At 41.0% G+C, this 20,562-nt stretch overlaps 1 protein-coding gene across 2 annotated transcripts in view; it reads right to left on the reverse strand.

Moving 5' to 3' along the window:
• Positions 1-20,562, reverse strand: part of glg1b (golgi glycoprotein 1b) — a gene marked incomplete at its 5' end in the record, with an annotated part of 178,631 nt that overhangs the window by 56,375 nt on the left and 101,694 nt on the right. For both annotated transcript variants that reach the window (XM_084337370.1, XM_084337369.1), the window contains one exon: positions 4,571-4,657. In XM_084337370.1, the coding sequence (XP_084193496.1) occupies positions 4,571-4,657 (87 nt within the window). The remainder of the gene's footprint in view (positions 1-4,570; positions 4,658-20,562) is intronic.

The raw sequence follows: 20,562 nt of genomic DNA on the forward strand, positions 1-20,562 counted from the left end.
CTTACCGTGGCTTCCTCGCGCCGCTGGCAGATGAGCGTGGAACAGAATTTTTTCTATTATGGGATGGAGAAATGCCCGATCCATTTCCAGGTTGTATAATAATATATACGTCCAAATCATGTTGTTTTTTCGAGTTATTTGCACTGATCGATGTTCACTGTGTCAAGACAGAGTCTCTCTAATGATAGCGAGTGCCCGGACCACATATGGATGAGCACTACCAGTTCAAAGGCTCATTTCCGCTTGGCGATATGCCGATCGGCCACCAGATGGCGCTCTTGAACCGCTAGAGAGTTGAGTGGCGCTTTGCAGTGTGTCTCAGGGCTCCGGAAAGGAAATATGATTTCGATTACAGATTTTTGAAATATTGACATCAAAGACGAGTTACGGCGTCTTCGGCAGAATGAGCATGGCTAGGAATGACGTCTAAACTCGTCCACGGCGATCATAGTGTTAAGTTATTTTGTGCATCACTCTGTTTTGAATTTGATGCAAATTTGCAATGCATGAGGGTCATCCTTTTGTGTTAAATGGCTGCATAAAGCAAGCATTTGTTGACTCGCATGTTGATAAGAGTATTAAAACTTGGAACTTGAAAAAGATCCGTTTAAGGTAGATAAAAAATAATAAAAAAATGCGATTAATTTTCTATTAATCGCGAGTTAACTATGGACAATCATGCGATTAATCGAGTTAAATATTTTTATCGATTGACAGCACTAATATATATAAAATACAGTGAATATTGTACTGCAACTGAATAAACACAGTGTTAGGCTCCGATATAGCAGGTATCACTGGCAATATTAGCCTTGTGTTGTTGAGAATAAATCACAGAGGGAGAGCAGCAGACAAAACAAACAGTGATTAAACATCTGCAGTGGACTGTGTGCCGTCATCTGCCACCAACATCTGTCTGCAACACTTGACAGATACTTGATGACGGCAGGACCTCAGGTTGACATGCTGCAGTCCTACTGGCCCATCCCACAGCATGTTGACTTTACTCTCCATGTTTACCCAACTACAGACAGCACGTTTGGCTATGGTTTGCATTCCACGAGCTGTGGAATGGGTTTGTTTCAGGTTTCTTTAATAGTTGTCATACAGAAGTACAGAATACTTTCATACAAAATGCTTCTTACTGTTACGCTCCAGAGACTGTGCTAGACAAGATAGTATCAAATAACATAGTATAGCATGTAATTTAAACAAACACACTGTAGCACCCACTCCACACACTTTATAGCACACACCCACTTTAAACAAACACACTGTAGCACCCACTCCCCACACTTTATATTTGTTGATGAAGGATTGCACTGCAGCTCGTACACCTTGCTGTGGATTGTACCTAGGTTGTACCTCATCCCATTTCTGCTTTGCACTAGATAGTACTGTACATTAGTACACTGCATAGTATTGTATATTATATGGTAACTCAGAACATTGTACATATGTCTATAGTCTATACCGAACACTGTGACCTCTTTTTCTTCTTCTAAATTACATGTATACTATGTTTGATACTATCTTGTCTAGCACAGTCTCTGGAGCGTAACAGTGAGAAGCATTTTGTATGGAGGTATTCAGTACTTCTGTATGACAACTATTAAAGAAACTAAAGAAACTTGAATTTAGAAGTAGAAAATGAGGTCACAGTGTTCAGTATAGACATATGTACAATGTTCGATGCAGAATAGACGTAACTGAGTTACCATATAATATACAATACTATGCAGTGTACTAATGTACAGTACTATATAGTGCAAAGCAGAAATGGGATGAGGTACAATTTAGGTACAATTTACAGTAAGGTGTACGAGTTGTAGTGCAATCCTTCATCAATAAATATAAAGTGTGGGGAGTGGGTGCTACAGTGTGTTTGTTTAAAGTGGGTGTGTGCTATAAAGTGTGTGGAGTGGGTGCTACAGTGTGTTTGTTTAAAGTGAGTGTGTGCGTGTGGATGTGTGTGCTATGTGCGTTTGATGGTTGTTGTTGTGTAGTGTTCATTGTTCGTTTAGCAGCCTGATGGCCTGGGGATAGAAGCTTCTTCTTCTTCTTCTGAAACGACGTATACTGTAGACAGCAACCCAGAAGGCTGCTCGCTTTTAATTTATTATTATATTCAACTTTTTTTATATTCCATTTTATTTTATTCAACCTTTTATTTTATTCTACCATAATCGTCTGTTAACTCATTCAGCGCCAGTCACGATGATAGTCGGGTTAACTCGCCATCGCTTGAGCGCCAATCACGAGTATAGTCGGGTTTTAATCGTTATTTCTTTTATTAGCAATATCCATTCATTTTCATCCATCCAGCCTGATGTTATCGTTGGGAATGGGTCTGAGCTCGCAAAAGGGCAAATACAGCCGCCTACGCCTTCCAGCGGGTATTGTACTCCACTGGGAATGGTGTCGTTTCTTTTCTGGGACGATCCAAGCCGTGCGGACGTGGTTTAAATACTCAGGCGAGCTAGGCAGATACAATGATGCTTTGGAACAGTAACCCCGCCCGCCCGTCATTGTGAAACGGTCGGTAATGTGGTATGGACCTCCAAGAGCAGTATTTGGAATGGCGATCAGATAATTGGGTTATTTCTTTTGCATTACATCAGATACAAGGTAAGAACTCTATATATAAATTTGATCGTTGATCTGATATTTATTTCTACCCCGATCGACGCTGTCTGTGTGGCTGTGTGCCGTTGGTGGCAGCAGGGGAGGGGGGGCGCGCCGGTCTAAACCACATTGCATGCTTGCACGAGGAAGGATAATAATGATGATCTAGAGTTGATTTCAGGAAGATTCGATAATCAGGCGAAAAATTACGTGTTTAGTGTATTCCACTAAAACACTATTATAGCGTCTTTCTCTGGAATTACTCAGAAGCACCCAAACTATACTCATATTCAAAACTGTATAAAACGGAAATGTACAGATGAAAAAACAATCCGTTTTGTACATGTTGACTGGAAGCAACTCACTGATAATCGACGGGTGTATTAGACCCATAGCTATAATTTAAGATATATTTTAAGCACTCGCAAATCTCGCAGTACCCCCATTGACTTACAGCGGTGGCGTACTAGCGCCATCTCGTGGATTAAGCTCCGGCGCTGAATGAGTTAATGTTGCACCAAATGACCAAAACAAATCCCTTGCATGTGCAAACTACTCTTTCCGATTCCAATTCTATAGAAGATGCCGCGCCACGTGAAAAAATGCACGTCGGTACAAAAAGCTGAACGAGAGCCAATTAAATTACTTTTCCTCTTGAACAATAAGGCCTAGTACACAGACACGCAGTGGGTCTCTAAGCAGCGCACGTCGGGTCAGTATGGGGTCCATTGTGAGGCAAACACCCACACGGCCTCTTTGTTTGTCCAGTGGGGCCGCATTGCAGCGCGTGCATCACCGTGACAATGGCAGACTAATGGTGAACCTGATGGGGCATTATGAGAACTGTCACCGCGCTCCAACCACAGGGCTGAAAGACATGGTTTTGTGGCTATAAAGTGTGTGTGCGTGTGCGTGTGCGTGTGCGTGTGTGTGCGTGTGCGTGTGTGTGTGTGTGTGTCTCTCTCTCCCTGGAGAATGAGATAGATATCCTAGAGTTTCTCAGAGACTGAGACCTTAATCAGTGCTTTGCCTCCTACTGTGAGTGAGTGAGTGAGTGAGTGAGTGAGAGTGAGTGAGTGAGTGAGTGAGTGAGTGAGTGAGTGAGTGAGTGAGTGAGAGAGTGAGAGAGAGTGTGTGCACGCGCGTCACCCAGCAGCTTGCACTCCAGTCGGCTAAATTATTGACTACTATCCTGGCCTTGTGAGACGGAGATGTACAGGGTAACCATCTTGTGACAATCATGCGTGCACACGCACAGGTTATTGGCTCATTGCATTTTCCTCCCCTGCTGAAGTGCCATCTGATGCTGCCGATGGATGTGTGTGTGGTGGAGATTAAATGGGTAACTAAATGACCAACACAGATGGACTGCAATACCCAGCTGAAATGAATTTATGCATGAAACCACGGCGGAGTACAAGGCACATTATCCAGGTCATGTGACCAACCTGGACCAGTGCCAGTGGGCTATGTGATGAATGAGGTGCCAAGCAGGTATGGCACATTATAAACTGTAATCATTTCACCCATTCTGAACCTTTTGAACTTACTCTGACCCTACAATGGAACAGGGGGTTAACAAATGAGGGAGAAGAAGTAGGCTATTGGCCAAGTGTTATGAAATTAATCACGGCTGATTAAAATCGCTTGGCCTAATTAGTCAGTAAAGACTACAAGGTACAAGGCTAGTGAAGAAATTATCATGTTTTTAAAATAGGGCTGACCGATGAAAATGATTCATAGAAAATTAAACTGTTTTTTTAGTGTGGTTAGTTTAGTTTCGTTAACCCTTTCACTACCACACTACAGAAGGTTAACACTTTACTATCACACTACAGACGGTTAACCGTATGTAGTGTGATAGTAAAGGGTTAACATTCTGTAGTGTGGTAATGAAGGGTTAACCTTATGTAGTGTGGCAGTGAAAGGGTTAATCTGGACTCACCTCAGTGATGGTGCTCTTGCAAACCTCCATGGCAACGGACTCAAACTTGGGATCTGTAGTCAAGTTCAGCTTGTAGTTCCACAGGAGCTGATGGGGGAGAGAGAGACACAAATCGTAAGCCCTTTTCACCATTTTCACCACCACCATTGCATCCGGCGCCAAACTACTTGTATGACTGCTTTGTATCTTCGTTTAGGCCACTGGAAATATTAGTAATCATTTAAAAATAATTATTATAATAATAATTATCTTATAAAAAAGACTGTTTGAGTTTTGTTTTAGTTTTCTCTCCTATCTCGGCTGCTCCGTTTCCAGCAAGGTCTCCCCTACATTTTAAAAGCCTAGAGAAAGCTTGTCTTAACTCTTTATCTTGAGTTATACATGTCAAATTGATAATATCTTTCATCACGTTGCTCCATTAGCGTGCAGTAGTTAGTAGTATATCAATACCAGCCATTGGATTACTGTTTTCTAAATTGGGGAGGCTTTTAATCGTCAAGGTAAGAGGATTTTAAGTCATGGTATCCATAAACTTCAATCGGTTCGGATCCTTTGAATGAATGAGAATGTAAACAAACACGGCTTCCACGTAGAAATCACTGACTGCGCTCAGAGAGGAGTCGTTCGGCAAAAAATTGTTCAGAGTATATCTGCTTAGAAAACGTAATTGTCGAATTCAATTATTTTTTATTTCTCCACGTGGTAAATACACAGGTCACAACATGTTTACAGGAACGTTTTGGAGTTGTATTTGGAGTGTATTTGGTGACTGTAGGGCACTGTAGGGAACGTCAGGCTCTAACCCTCCCCCACTTCCAGTGATGAAGCTAAGCTACGCTAACGGAGCGACTGTTCCCTAAGCTAAATGCACGGGAAGGTGTTAAATAAGCTAATTTCCCAAAATGTTGGAGTTTTCCTTTAACATCCCAGGGAACTAATGGGATAACTGGGGATGTTGTTTGCTCCTGACAAGAGTCTCAAAGTCTGGGGTGATGGTAGACAAAGCAACTCTGAGGTCATGCTCAATGTCCAATCTGTTCCTCTGCTTTGTCTTCAGCTGGACCAGAGCTGAGAAGCCACTTTCACAAAGATAGGTAGTGCAAAAATTATTTCGACTAATCGTTGCAGCCCTATACTCAAGGACCTTGCTTAAATCGGTACAGCACTGAAAGAAATAGTAAAAGATGACATAGATACTTGTAAAATAAACACAAATAGTTATTGAAATAGACCTGGTAATGCAGTCAAACTACCCCTAGTATGCGTCTTTGATACAGTATGAAGGTTGATTGGGAGACACGGAGAGAAGGCTGTGGCAGGATCTGACCTCAGGCCAGCAGGGTACATGTGGTCCTGAGGAGGGGGTCTTATCCACATTCCACAACACTATCTCCAGGCACATTCTATATTCATATTGCCAGACACTTAAACCGTGTCAAAAGTATTCACATCACTTGATACTTAAAGGTAGAACCTGCTATGCTGTCAAAAGAGCAACCTCTAGGCAAAATAGCCATTCTTGGTACTGCACTTTCGCATGGTTCGCATGTGTGCCAAATGGTGACCTCGGAGCAGGTCCTAAATTATTATTATTATTATTATTAAAAATGTTTGGGTTTTCAGTCTGTTGGGTTGAGTGGTTATAGGGGAGATGAGATATCTGGCCACACCTCTGCCAGTAATAAGTTACTATATAGCTATTTATATATATATATATATATATATATATATATATATATATATATATGGACGATGACTTCACGATATGAGTTCATATCGATACTCTTATTTTGAAAATCCTGTGCGGGTCTCATTGCCGCCCCAAGCGCAGCTCCAGTCATAATATCTGGGCTCCGGCAGCTAGCAACGTTCAGGTTCATATGATACTCTTATTTTGAAAACCCTGTAGCAACTGCTCGAGTCATATGATATCCGCCCACTCACTGTTTCTTGAAAACAGAGCAGCAGCGTTAAACATAGCAGCGTTAACACAGCAGTGCGCCTACAGACTCAAAATAAGTCTGTGGTGTTTTTTTTCTTCTCACGAGTCCAATGCAGCTACATGCTTTGCACCGTCGCCATTCCTTTATGCCCACATCGCCCGAAATTAACGTTTATGTACCAATCACTACAACGTTAACGTAAGCTAACAAGCTAATCCTGATGATCAGACGAGGCAGAGGGAAAGGGAAGGGAAATGGGGGGGGGGGGCACTCTCCCCTTCCCTGTGTGTGCGTGCGTTTGGAAAGACGACGGAGTCACTAGTCAGGACTCAGGACAGGAGTATATTATAGTAAACTGAGGATTACTGAGGATGGACAGATAATGTTGATATTCAAATATAAAAAAAGTTTCGAGAGGAGTGGAAGTTTGAAGACAGACTACAATATGATGCGGGGGTGGTGAGTTGAAACACAGTGTGTGTGTGTGTGTCCCGACCCCACTTCTATGTTTCAATAAATTATTTGCATTTAAAACTATTAACGCTGACTCATTCCTTCAGTCCACTAAAAATTATGCTAATATTCCTTATGTTGTTTATGATATTAATTGAAAATAGCATATGAGAGTATTATATGTAATAATAACACATGGCGATATACTAAAACGCTATTTATAATTTTTGGCTGGTAAAAAATCTGCCCGGCTAGTACTTTTAAAAATCTACCAGCCAAATGGCTGGTAAGTCAAAAAGTTAAGTTTGTTCCCTGCGTGCAGCGCGTCAAATGACCACTTCGGGACAGTATACGCTCAAGAACTGACCAATCACCGCTGACGGCAAAAATTATTGGTCAGCGTTGTAGCCAACGAGTGTCCACTTCCAACGATACCCCACTTGGGGGGGGGGTGCAAATATAGGAAGTAGCCAGGTGAAAGTTAACAAACGAAAACAAGAAGTGACTCAGACTTCAGAACGCATAGCGGTGGATGGGAAGAAATGGATTTTGGAACACTTATTTTTTTGGCGTCGGTGTACTAAAACCTCTCAAGACAAATCTTTTAACAGATTTTTATAAAATTTCAACCCCTGTACTACATAAGACTTCAGGCTATGGAACCGCAGTGTCTATGCTGAAATAATGGAATCTTGCAACCACTAAAGAAAAATGTGAGTACACAAGTTCAACTCAAGTTCAAACCTGTTACTCTATTTCATTACCACTAAATGTTATTCTCATTTTTTGCATTAGTAACTTCAGAATGTTATCTTTCAAAAGAGACCAGGCTCATGCATGTGCTATAAGTATAAAGCTTTGCAAAAATGCAGACATTCCTCAAGTTCAAGTAAAAAAAAATAAAAAAATCACTTTTCTACCTGCCTGTTAACACTTTGAATGCCACTCACGGCTTTTCTCGGATTTACCCCCCGCGGGTTGAATGCCCATCACGAGAATATTCGTTTTATTCGTTTTTTTTTTATTTTATTAGCGATCTGAAATCATATTGCATCAAGCGAGCCTACTGTTGGAGATCCAGTCACCCCAGGCTCTCAGATGTGAAAAAAGCGCCCCCTATCGTCTCCCAGCTATGGTAAATCACCCTTTTGGATTGGACTCAATGAAAGTGAATGAGAGAAAGGATTTCTGACTCCACATTTTACTTCTCACTCACGCAGCCGGCATCGACCGGCATCACTCCAGAGCCTGAAGAGCAGCGGGGATTATGTGTTCTACTGTATACACGGTTGATCAATACAAGGAATTGGAATAATCCATTTGGATACCATCTGATCTCAGGTAAGGAATCTATGTTATCAGTCTTAGGATAATCAGACTCGTTTTCACGGATATACCGTACTTTTCGCACTATAAGCCGCACCTGACTATAAGCCGCAGCAGCTAAATTGAATGATGTGTACATATATAAGCCGCACTGGACTATAAGCCGCAGGTGTTTTAATGTTTAATTACCATATGTAAGGGTTCGTGCACAGAGGGGATTGTCACAATACTGTCGGACAAATAACAAGAATTAACTCATTTACAAGTTGTATTAAGTTTAGCAAATAAGGGAACAGATAAATAACATTTCAATGCAGTAGAAAAAGCTATTTTCGGGTTTGGTCCATATATAAGCCGCACTGTTATATAAGCCGCAGGGTCGAAAAATGGGGAAAAAAGCCGCGGCTTATAGTCCGAAAAGTACGGTATAAGTGTTTCCCCTATATGTGATATAGCTGTTTTGACTGTAAAAGCCATCAGGAAATAAGAGCAGCGATTATCAGCGTGCGGCACGAGCGTGCGTGCGCACACATATACTATCGATTATCTAGCGTTTATTTGAAAACTATTCATAAATAGGCCGACAAATGACAACGTTCTAGAATATTCCAGTAAAATAGAATGGGTTGTTTTTTCCGCGAAAACGAGTGATTTTCAAAATGCTATCAAACGGAAATGAAGCGATAAAAAAACAATCTGCTTTGACAATGTTGACTGGAAAATGAGTCTTTGATAAGCGACGGGCAGATTATCACAGAATCTTTTTATTTTCCTTGAAAACGAGGGCTTTTCAAAATGCTATAAAACGGAAATGAACCGACAAAAAAAACAATCCGCTTCGACAATGTTGACTGGAAAATGAGTCATTGATAAGCGACGGGTAGATTAGACACATAGCCATAATTTAAAACATAGATTAGGCGATATTAACGTTAACATTGGAGTGGATTTGGGCATTCAAGGGGGTAAAAAGGAAAACACGGACTGGCTCTCAAAGTGTTAAGAGGTTAAGCAGAGACCTGTGCCGTTAAGTAGGCTTTGTGTTAAACGTGATGTGCTTGAATTCAAGATGTATCTTCCTGAATATCCAGGTGCCCTGCTGTAGCCTACGTCTGTATCACTCTCTTCTCTGCTTGATGCTGAGCAGCACAGGGAACTGCAGGCTGGAGCTGTGCGAGTTCATCCAAACTGATCAAATCATATGGACACAAACTGACTACAGGAGTTATATCCACAGTTATGAATAAAAGCACATCGGTCATCTTATCAATAGTGATGTTCTTTCTCCTGAAGTGAGTGTGCCACTGGAGAAATGGCACTGACATGACATCGCATTCATATTTGCAATAATTTAACAATCTCAACATACCTAATATGTTGACTACTCATAATTTTCAATATAAAACACTAGAGCATTTATATAATAGCATACAAGCATAATATTATAGACCTATTCCATTAGGTTTGACAGTTTTGGACTTTGGACTCACTCTAATGTTGTTGGATGCCTCTCTACCACACTATCTCTCTCTCACCTCCTCCAGCCAAGTCTCAATTGCGGTTGCAAAATGTGTTTGTTGTGTTACAATAAAAAAATCCAACGATCTGACCAAAGGAAGTCAACACAATCCACAGGAGAAATCATGTTTAATTTCTTGAGCGATTTTGAACAATAGCCTAGAGACTCACCCGCCGTCAATACTGTACAGTCCACATGAGAACATGGGAGATGGAGAGAGAGAGACTAGAGCCATATGAAATCCGCGTTCACGGAATCGCGGACGGAATCGCGGAATTAACCAATAAAAATGGAATCAACTGCAAAACGTGGAATATTGCAGAATTTGGCCTAATCTGGACTGAAATTTCGTTTTTGGGTGGAACGTTTGGTGCACACGCGACCGGGGAGGCGGGGACTCTACAGCGTGTTACACACAACACAGCCGCGGTGCTCAAGCGTCTGGCTGCTTCAGTGTTAACATCGTCAAGAAGCTAAACAATTCCACAATAAGCCCTCAATTCAGAGCAGAACAGTATCCTAATGACTTTTATGCCTCCGGTGATAAGGTGTTTTGCTAATTCTGTCAACGTTCCGTGGACTGGACCCGCAAAAACACTTGCGACACTATTGTGATTAAATAGCTATAACGTTAGGACGTTTAGCGTCTAGCTAAATCTAGTGCACCCATCCATTTGTTTAATGCAAACGATTGTCATTATACACTGCCCTTTATAAACTAAATACACTTAAATAGCTATGTAACGTTATAGGACTATCTATGGAAATGATAGCTTCTAGAAGTTCTAGCTAAATCTGGTGCACCCATATTTGTTTAATGCAAACGATTGTCATTATACACTGCCCTTTATAATCTAAATAAACTTAAATAGCTATGAAACGTTACAGTACATAGGACTATAGATGGAAATGATAGCTTCTTGGTAAATCTAGTGCACCCATCCATTTGTTTAATGCAAACGATTGCCATTATACACTGTCCTTTATAAACGAAATAAACTAAACTAAAGGTAGAGCCATATGAAATCCGCGTTCACGGAATCGCGGACGGAATCGCGGAATTGACCAATAAAAATGGAATCAACTGCAAAACGTGGAATATTGCAGAATTTGGCCTAATCTGGACTGAAATTCCGTTTTTGGGTGGAACGCTTGGTGCACACGCGACCGGGGAGGCGGACGCTAGAGCGGGTTACACACAACACAGGCAGTCTCCCAAGCGTCTCGCTGCTTCGGTGTTTACATCGTCAAGAAGCTAATAAATTCCCCAATAAGCCCTCAATTCAGAGCAGAGCAGTATCCTAATGACTTTTATGCCTCCGGCGATAAGGTGTTTTGCTAATTCTGTCAACGTTCCGTGGACTGGAGCCACAAAAACACTTGCGACACTATTGTGATTAAATAGCTATAACGTTAGGACATGATCGCTTCTTGCTAAATCTAGTGCACCCATCCATTTGTTTAATGCAAACGAGTCATTATACACTGCCCTTTATAATCGAAATAAACTTAAATAGCTATGAAACGTTTTACAGTACATAGGACTATAGATGGAAATGATAGCTTCTTGCTAAATCTGGTGCAATCCATTTGTTTAATGCAAACGATTGTCATTATACACTGTCCTTTATAAACGAAATAAACTAAACTAAAGGTGCCTAAATTATGCATTACTATATTTCATCACAATAAAATAGATATAGCTAGGCTACTGACATTGTGATAATGTCAGTAGTAGCTAGCTGTATCTATTGTTTACACTTGAAATGTGTATTTTTATTTTGTCACAATATTATTTGAAAAGTATTGTGTAAAATGTAACTGTATTTCTGAGTTGCAGCACTTAAAAACATTAAATGGACTATTATATCATATTCAATTGTAGACATTTATTCATTCCCACTTATTAGACACTATTTCTGATGGTAAAATGAGCATAAAAAGCAAAATACAGAATTCTGAAATATTAAAACGGAAAAAACTGAATTTGGGAAAAAATAAAATGGAATTTGGAAAATAATAAAACGGATTTCATATGGCTCTACTAAAGGTGCCTAAATTATGCATTACTAAATTTCATCACAATATAATTAGATATAGCTAGGTTACTGACATTGTCATTGTGATAATGTCAGTAGTAGCTAGCTGTATCTATTGTTTACACTTGAAATAGGTATTTTTATTTTGTCACAATATTAATTGAAAAATATTGTGTAAAATTGAACTGTATTTCTGAGTTGCAGCACTTAAAAACATTAAATGGGCTGTTATATCTTATTCAATTGTGGACATTTATTCATTCCCACTTATTAGACACTATTTCTGATGGTAAAATGAGCATAAAAGGCAAAATACAGAATTCTGAAATATTAAAACGGAAAAAATTTAATTTGGGAAAAAATAAAATGGAATTTGGAAAATAATAAAACGGATTTCATATGGCTCTAAGAGAGACCGATAAAATATGGGCTAGCATTGGCAATCCTGCAGGGTGACAATAGGATGATCTGTATATGGAGTACATCGCCCAACTCTATACAGTATATGTGTGTGACAGGGCTCGACAGTGCAAGTGTTTCACTTGTGACTAAAAATAGATTATGTGCAAACTGGAAAAATTATTTACGAGTAAAGGTTACAATAACTCAAAAACTCACGAGTCACACTGTTTATCTGTGCATTTGTGTGAGTGCCACTCCCACCAATAACATTAGTTAACAGAGAGGAGACATGCTGAGCACTAACATCCAGCCTTATATCTGCCAAAAAAAGAACATTAAATCGCATATAAAAAAAATTACCAGGAGATATTCAACATGACAAAAAGTGACTGCTGCCAACGGGTCCAATGTCTAACAAGCATGCTCAAGATCACCAACCATCCATCCCCCTGTATGTCACAGTAAAACCTGAACTAGATGCTGACTAAGCCCCAAAACAGTTAAACTAACCCTGGGCAACTCACAGCAGGGGAACAGTCCTCTGGACCAGTTAATTAAAACAGTTAAACTAACCCTGGGCAGCTCACAGCAGGGGAACAGTCCTCTGGACCAGTTAATTAAAACAGTTAAACTAACCCTGGGCAGCTCACAGCGGAGCAGTCCTCTGGACCAGTTAATTAAAACAGTTAAACTAACCCTGGGCAGCTCACAGCGGAGCAGTCCTCTGGACCAGTTAATTAAAACAGTTAAACTAACCCTGGGCAGCTCACAGCGGAGCAGTCCTCTGGACCAGTTAATTAAAACAGTTAAACTAACCCTGGGCAGCTCACAGCGGAGCAGTCCTCTGGACCAGTTAATTAAAACAGTTAAACTAACCCTGGGCAGCTCACAGCGGAGCAGTCCTCTGGACCAGTTAATTAAAACAGTTAAACTAACCCTGGGCAGCTCACAGCGGAGCAGTCCTCTGGACCAGTTAATTAAAACAGTTAAACTAACCCTGGGCAGCTCACAGCGGAGCAGTCCTCTGGACCAGTTAATTAAAACAGTTAAACTAACCCTGGGCAGCTCACAGCGGAGCAGTCCTCTGGACCAGTTAAACTAACCCTGGGCAGCTCACAGCGGAGCAGTCCTCTGGACCAGTTAAACTAACCCTGGGCAGCTCACAGCGGAGCAGTCCTCTGGACCAGTTAAACTAACCCTGGGCAGCTCACAGCGGAGCAGTCCTCTGGACCAGTTGAAACAGTTAAACTAACCCTGGGCAGCTTAATTTACTTTTGTTTTCATTTGAGTTGAATTCAGGCATTGTTTGCTTTCCAGCTCCAAGTGCGGAATGGGAGGAGTTGAGCGTGAGTGAGTCTCTCTCTCTCTCTCTCTCTCTCCCTCCCTCTCCCTCCCTCTCTCTCCCTCTCTCTCCCTCTCTCCCTCTCTCTCCCTCTCTCCCTCTCTCTCCCTCTCTCTCCCTCTCTCTCCCTCTCTCTCCCTCTCTCTCTCTCTCTCCCTCTCTCTCCCTCTCTCTCTCTCCCTCTCCCTCTCTCTCTCTCCCTCTCTCTCTCTCCCTCTCCCTCTGTGTACGTTCAATGATTTGTAAGTAGCCAAACATTCCACTAGGAAAACTAACTGGATAGTTGATGATAATAAATGTTTCAATTAGCTATATTTGAATATTCTACAATCATTAAAGCATTTCACTGTGCTCCTACAGTAAATGTCTGTGTGCTCCTAAATCTTTTCATTTAGGATGAAATGCACTCCTTGGGGGAAAGAAGTTAGCGTATAGAGCCCTGTATACGCTATGGTACATTTGGGAAAATGGTGATTAAACTCAAGTCTTTTCTAAAGCCCCTTTTGGGAGACAGATCTGACAGACGGGTGCTCACTTTTAAAGCCCTCCTGTGGCACAAAACAATCATTAAAACAATATTAACAGGACTGACTGCAGTTGAAGTGCCTCATTAACATATCAGGGGGATATCAAGACAGAGCTAGAGACAAAACACCGGCTGAGCAAAAATGGATGAGACTGAGGGATGAAGTGAGAGAGAAAGAGAGATGAAGCAGGGGATTAGGGGGTGGGGGCGGGGCGGGGGACGAAAAGTTCCTCCATAAAATCTCATGTCAAAGCTAGCAAAAGGTTGCGTTTCAGCATCGATGTTCAGCAACTCTGTTGCTTTTCTGTGGCGGTTCAATTTGTATTAGTGAACATTTGAGAAATTAACCCGGAAATGTTATGTCACACTGATGTACACATCGTTTGAAAATGAATTGGAAAAGATTTAGCTGGTGAAGTTTCAGTATTCTCTATGGTTCATGGTGTTGTATTGTTAATTGTACCGTCGCTTTGGGTGGTGGGCGTGTTCACTGGGGTTTTGGCGGCAATGCTAGTATTCATATGGGATTTCATTCACCTATTCACTTGTGTGGACATTTTACGGAGCGAGGGGGTGAGCTCAGGGAGCATATTGACCGCAAGAGCGCAAGAGTACTAGTTTATATTTACGTGTGTTTCATTAAGTGAAAGAATAAATAGTTTAAAACACATATTCTGGACTTGGCACTGAATCATTATATGATGCACGTCACAGCGTTTATACTCCTCTGTTTAGCCCCTTGTGGCTCTTTTTGACAGCCTACATGTAACCGCAACAGTGCCTTCTAAAAGTTAAACTCAAAAACATCATTAGACTACTGATATTCTGCGTTTCTCTTTCCAGCCTTTTTGCATTTTGATGTATTCAGACTTTCTTGGTATAGCACCTGGTACTCAGTTACTCAGGGGATAGATACTTTTAACTTTGATACTAGATACTTTGGAGTATGCGGCTAACCAAATTACTACAAGTAAACAAGGATATGAATCTTTAAACCAGCCTCAAATCATCATGCACCCGCTACTACAAAGCTTCTGCATGGACATAAACATAAACTTGTCCCATTCCCTATTGAGATTAATCTGACAGTTGGCAGTCCCTAACATCAACTGGTCTAGAGTTTGGTCCAATATTTGACTTTATTCAAGAAACCCTGATCATCTAATGCAATAATTTTGTCATGAGAAGTTGAGAACACATCTCACCCCCACAGAACCTAGGTAGGTTTTCCCCAAAACCTCCCCCCAACTGCTCATTCTCCAGGCACATACTGTGATGTGGGATTGTACAGAGGTCAATACGTTCTGGCGCTCTGCGTCATCAGCATTGTCAATAATTATTGGAAATAATAATGTACCTTTATCCCCTGCTTTGCTTCTGCTAAACGATGACTCATTCCTTACCTTCAACATTGTCTTAGCCGGCATTACTGTTGCCAAAAACACATTCACTTAACATACCACAATGGTGGACATTTTGAGTTTAGAGAGCTCTGTTGCAAGGATACATGGTGCCAAACAGGATAACGTTACCATTTGAAATTAAATCAGAGAGCAGATCAAGGGCTTCATTACCTAATTTGTGTTTACTGTAACAGAATGATTTGTCAATGCATAGGGGCTGAGGTAGGGGTGATTGTATTAGTACAGTGTAATATCACATATTAAACAGTGACAAAAAAGTATATTAGTATTATGTGGGAATTTTTCAGTATAGGTAAATACTTGTCCATCTTATTCAAGAACATTATAATCAGTAAATCTGGCTGACACCTATCATAATGATACACTCTACAGTTACTTATTCATAGTAATCTAATCTCATGACGTGTTTTGCCATACAATATGGCACAATTCATGCGGGGGAGGGTTGTCGTGCGATAATGATCGCTTGCTGGTTGATATGCAATTACCTGCTGTTTGTGACCCAAGGTGTCCGTCATTGAAGAGTATACTATGAATTGTGTGCTGTTGGTCCGGGGGGATGTGGAAGGACAGATGGAAATATGAGCCTTTATACCCTCGATCCTTGTGGACAATGTGCAACTCTTGGCCCAACAAAACTGAGAAGTTTGAGTCACTTGTGAAGCATAGCTGGTTCAACAACAATGTCCCTGACACCTGGGTCTATCTACCCGGCTTCTCGATGGTACGGGTGGACAAATATGCGGGAGTGATGGCATTGTTTTGATAGTGTAACCCCGGTCATTCATGTAAAGGAGAAGATCAGGGTTGTGATGGGCCTAGGCCCTCGTGATCATGTTGGGACTGGAGGAGTCATTTTCAGGAGCTCAACTGGCTACCAGTTGAGTCCAGAGTAGCCCAGGTTAGGCTCAACATGGTGCGCAAAATAATCAATCACAGGCCCCCCAAATATTTTGGCAACTATTTTCCTAGTGTTAGGTAATCACACAGCCACAGAACCAGATCTAGATTAGCAAACCTGTATCCTCAAGGTGTAGAACAAAGATGGGACAGTGCTCATTTGCTCACACAGGAGCACAGGAGTGGAATGAGTTACCTTTGACCAACAAACAGGGCTTGAACCTGTATAGTTTCAAGGTGAACGTTAGGAAATGGCTCCTAGAAAATGTCCCAGAGTAACTGAGGAGGCTTCCTGTTTTAATGTAGGAGATCTGTACATTTTGTACATATTTTATTTAATAATGTTGTATTTTACTATTTTATTTTGAGCAATATACTGTAGGCCACTAGCGGACTGGCCATAGGGGCCTGGCAGACTGGCATGGCCTGGCAGACTGGCAAATGCTTTAAAAAAAATTATTTGTATTTGTTTGTGCCCGCAGTCAGGCCACTGAACTCCGAAGCAGGCCAGGTCAGTATACGTGTTTCTATTTGCGCGGAGATGTGCTCTCTATATAAGTTCAGGCAAGCAGGCAGGAATGAGTTAACTTGTCATTTACAACCCAGCGCGAGGCAGCGTGCCTGAGCGGGCCTGCGCAGTCGCAGACCTCGCCAATCTCAAACAAGCCTATTGATTTAAATCATAATGAGATCGACTGCCAAAACCCGGGAGATATGAACGTTTCGGATAGCTCTAGAATGGGTGAAGACGAACGTCGGACTGAAATTGAAAGAATGAGACGAAAGCATGACGCAATCAGAGATGTTACTACGCAAGTTTTGAATCAGATGGACATTGAAATTGACATGAAAACTCAGAATGTTGTGGTATGGGCCTGGCCTGGCCTGGCTTGGCTTGGCCTGCCTGAGTCAAATTCCCGGTAGGAATTATGGTCACAATCCGCCACTGCTGTAGGCTGATGTACTAGGACCACAATGGAAATAAGTCAGACTTTGTTGTGCTATCCTTGATCATTTTAGGATGCATGACTTGTTGTATTTTAATAATTGTAAACTAAATCTGCAGTTTTTTTATTATCTTTTTTAGCTTGACAATCCCATTTTACGGCAATAAACATGATTGGAATGAGATGGACAGACTGAAAACGTTATCTTATTAGATACAACATACAACAGATGATGTATATATATTTATTGCAGATGGTAACAAAGTTTTCTGTTGGGGATATAATTAATAGTTAATAATAATCAAGTTGCCAGTGTGTGTTAAGTTTAAGTTTATTTGGATCCCAATTAACTGTTACAAATTGCAACAGCTACTCTTCCTGGGGTCCACACAAAACAATAAATACAAACAAACAACATATTTAAAAATAAAACCAACAATAAACATACAAAACAATATACATAACATAATCAAACATAATCCCCCCCCACACCCATCCAACCCACCTCATTACATTAGCATTATACCAAAATATTATAAAATGACTAGTAAAATAATAAACTTTTATATATCAAGCATTGTGCCTGTACCCAAAAGTAACCTCTTTACTTGCTTTTTAAAGCTTTCTTTGCTTGTTGCTTGAGTAATTATATATGGCAACCTATTCCACTGTGAGATGGCCCTATACATAGCAGTTATTTTCATTGCAATTGATCTCGGTAGAGGAATTGAAACATGACCCCTGGTAACTTGTCTTGTCCTGTGCTCATGTCTGTCTGTCTTGAGAAAAGGTTATTCTTGAGTACAGGCTGCTTGGTTGTTTAGACAGTTATATTCCTGAATAGTGTTAGTAGGCTGCGTGTCGATCTGTCCTCTACTTTCAACCACGCAAGATCCCTATGCATTTGGTCTACACCTGTTCTCGTAGAACATAGTGTTAAAGAGACACTATGCAATTTCTATATTGTTTCAGGTACAATTGGCCAGTTTGTGATGCACACTAAATAATCGAATAAGCTTTCATGTCAATTCTGTGAATAAATACCTAATTCCATTTGTTTGCCTTTTTATGGTTTTTTTTTCTTCTTCAGTTACACAGTGACTTATCGTTATCGGGGGTCAAATATCAGTATTGTAAGTTACTTGTATCATCCCACCCCTAACACACACACGCTCTCATATGCAGATATTTCTGGGATAATTACTCTGCTTTCAAATTAAAATTCATATCCAAACAGCTCAGCGTGTGTGACGTCATCCACAAGGCTGTCGCAAGAAAACAGACCGAACACACCCCGACGCACCATTACAATATCTGGGGATTTCAATCATGTCACCTTCACCTCCGACCTGACCGTCCTACCAGAGAAAAGATGACACATGATCTGCTGTATACCAACATCAAGGAGTTCCACCACTCGGCAGATCAGATCACAATCAGCTTTTTCTTAAGCCTCGTTACAAACCCTGTGTATTGAGGCAGCCTGCAACCACCCACTCATTCAGGAAGTAGGTCACCAGAGGCCAGCGAGTCTCTAAGGGACTGTTTTGAATGTACGGATTGGAACATACTTTTGGGGTCACAGGGGAACAGCATGGACACTTGACATAGACAGAATGGTTGACTGCACTACATTAACTTCTATAGGGACACTGGTATACCAGCAAGGACTATACGCCGTTTCCCCCAATAACAAAGTCCATGTCCTTAATGAGGTGAGGGGAAGACAGCAGGCCGAAATGGTGCATGTCCGAGACCTGCTTAATCTCTTTAGCCCGTGCGGTACACAGATGACATCACGTCATAAATCAATCTCTCTAGACTGTATGACATAATGTTGCGGGGTTTTTTCCCAACTGTATCCAAGAGGAAAGACCATAACCATGTCACAACAGCAGTCATAGTGTATATTTTCAGCAATACGTTTGTTTACCAAAATAGGTTCAAGTGTTATTAGTGAGATTTTAGTTTATGGAATGTCTTTTTAATTTAGCGAATATCCGCCATTTTGAATTAGTGTCGCTAAAGGTTTTGTAGTCATATGACGGAGAGGGCATCGAGAGCTCTCAATGAGCGTTGACATTTAGAAAAACTACCTTTCCTAGCCGATTCCAGCTTCCAGCAAGCAAATTACTTCCGGATTATAATTGTTTATTTCTCTTATTTCTCTGTATTATTTTCTACCACAAAACTGAATGTTATTGGCATAGATTTGGAGCGCAGTGTGTGTGTACCTTCTGTGAACATTTAGCAACAATCACTGTTGCAGGCGGAGCCATATCCATTATAAGAATGGAACTGTACATACAGTAGATTTCATTCTCTGTTCTTCCTGCACGCCTGGTGATACTAAATCCAAATTGCACTCTGGCAATGGAAAGGGTAGATTTGGCCCGGTCCATAGATGTGCAAGTTGGCTATATTAAGGTCATTTATAGGCCTGATATTCTATATTCTATAATAATATTTCAAATTGCATGTGTCCGGATGGCAGAATTCAGTACTGCATCTACACAACCTTCTGTTTAATCATCTTCCCTTTATTCATTTCCTTAGCTTTTTGTACACATGATCTCAAGAAGGTGCTGGACGAGCTCAGTGGCAGTTTTTCATGTCTGGTCATTTTTAGCATGGTGTTATTCACCGTCAAAGATGCAAAGAAAAATCATAATTTATATTCTCATTTGTTTCATCACAATTTAACAGACACAATATTTCTGACACTGGGAATAGATTCCCTGAGATCCACAGATGTCCCTAGAATCAGATACCAAGAACATGCAAATGGACCTTGTAGAAGTGGAGAAATCTTCCATTTACTTAGGTATGTATTTTTAGGCAGATTCTCAGAAAATAGCAATAGAACAGAAATAACGCTATACTGTTAAGGACTGCACAGCCCAATCCGAGGAGTCTACAAATGGGAAGGGTCCTGATTCTGTTGGGAAAAAAACATGTCATGATATCAAACTGATATCAAAAGCAGAGCATCCGAACGAGCGAAACTACTACAGACTGGTGGCACTCGCATCACCCATCATGAAGACCGTGGAGCGGCTGCTTCTCTGCCTACTGAGACCCTATGTCAAACACGCACTAGACCCACTGCAGCTTGAGTACCAGGAACACATTGATGTGGACGATGCCATCCTCTACATGCTCCACCGGTAC

The sequence above is a fragment of the Notolepis coatsorum genome (genome assembly GCF_963971535.1).
Source record: "Notolepis coatsorum genome assembly, chromosome: 20".
NCBI classification, from domain to species: Eukaryota; Metazoa; Chordata; class Actinopteri; order Aulopiformes; family Paralepididae; genus Notolepis; species Notolepis coatsorum.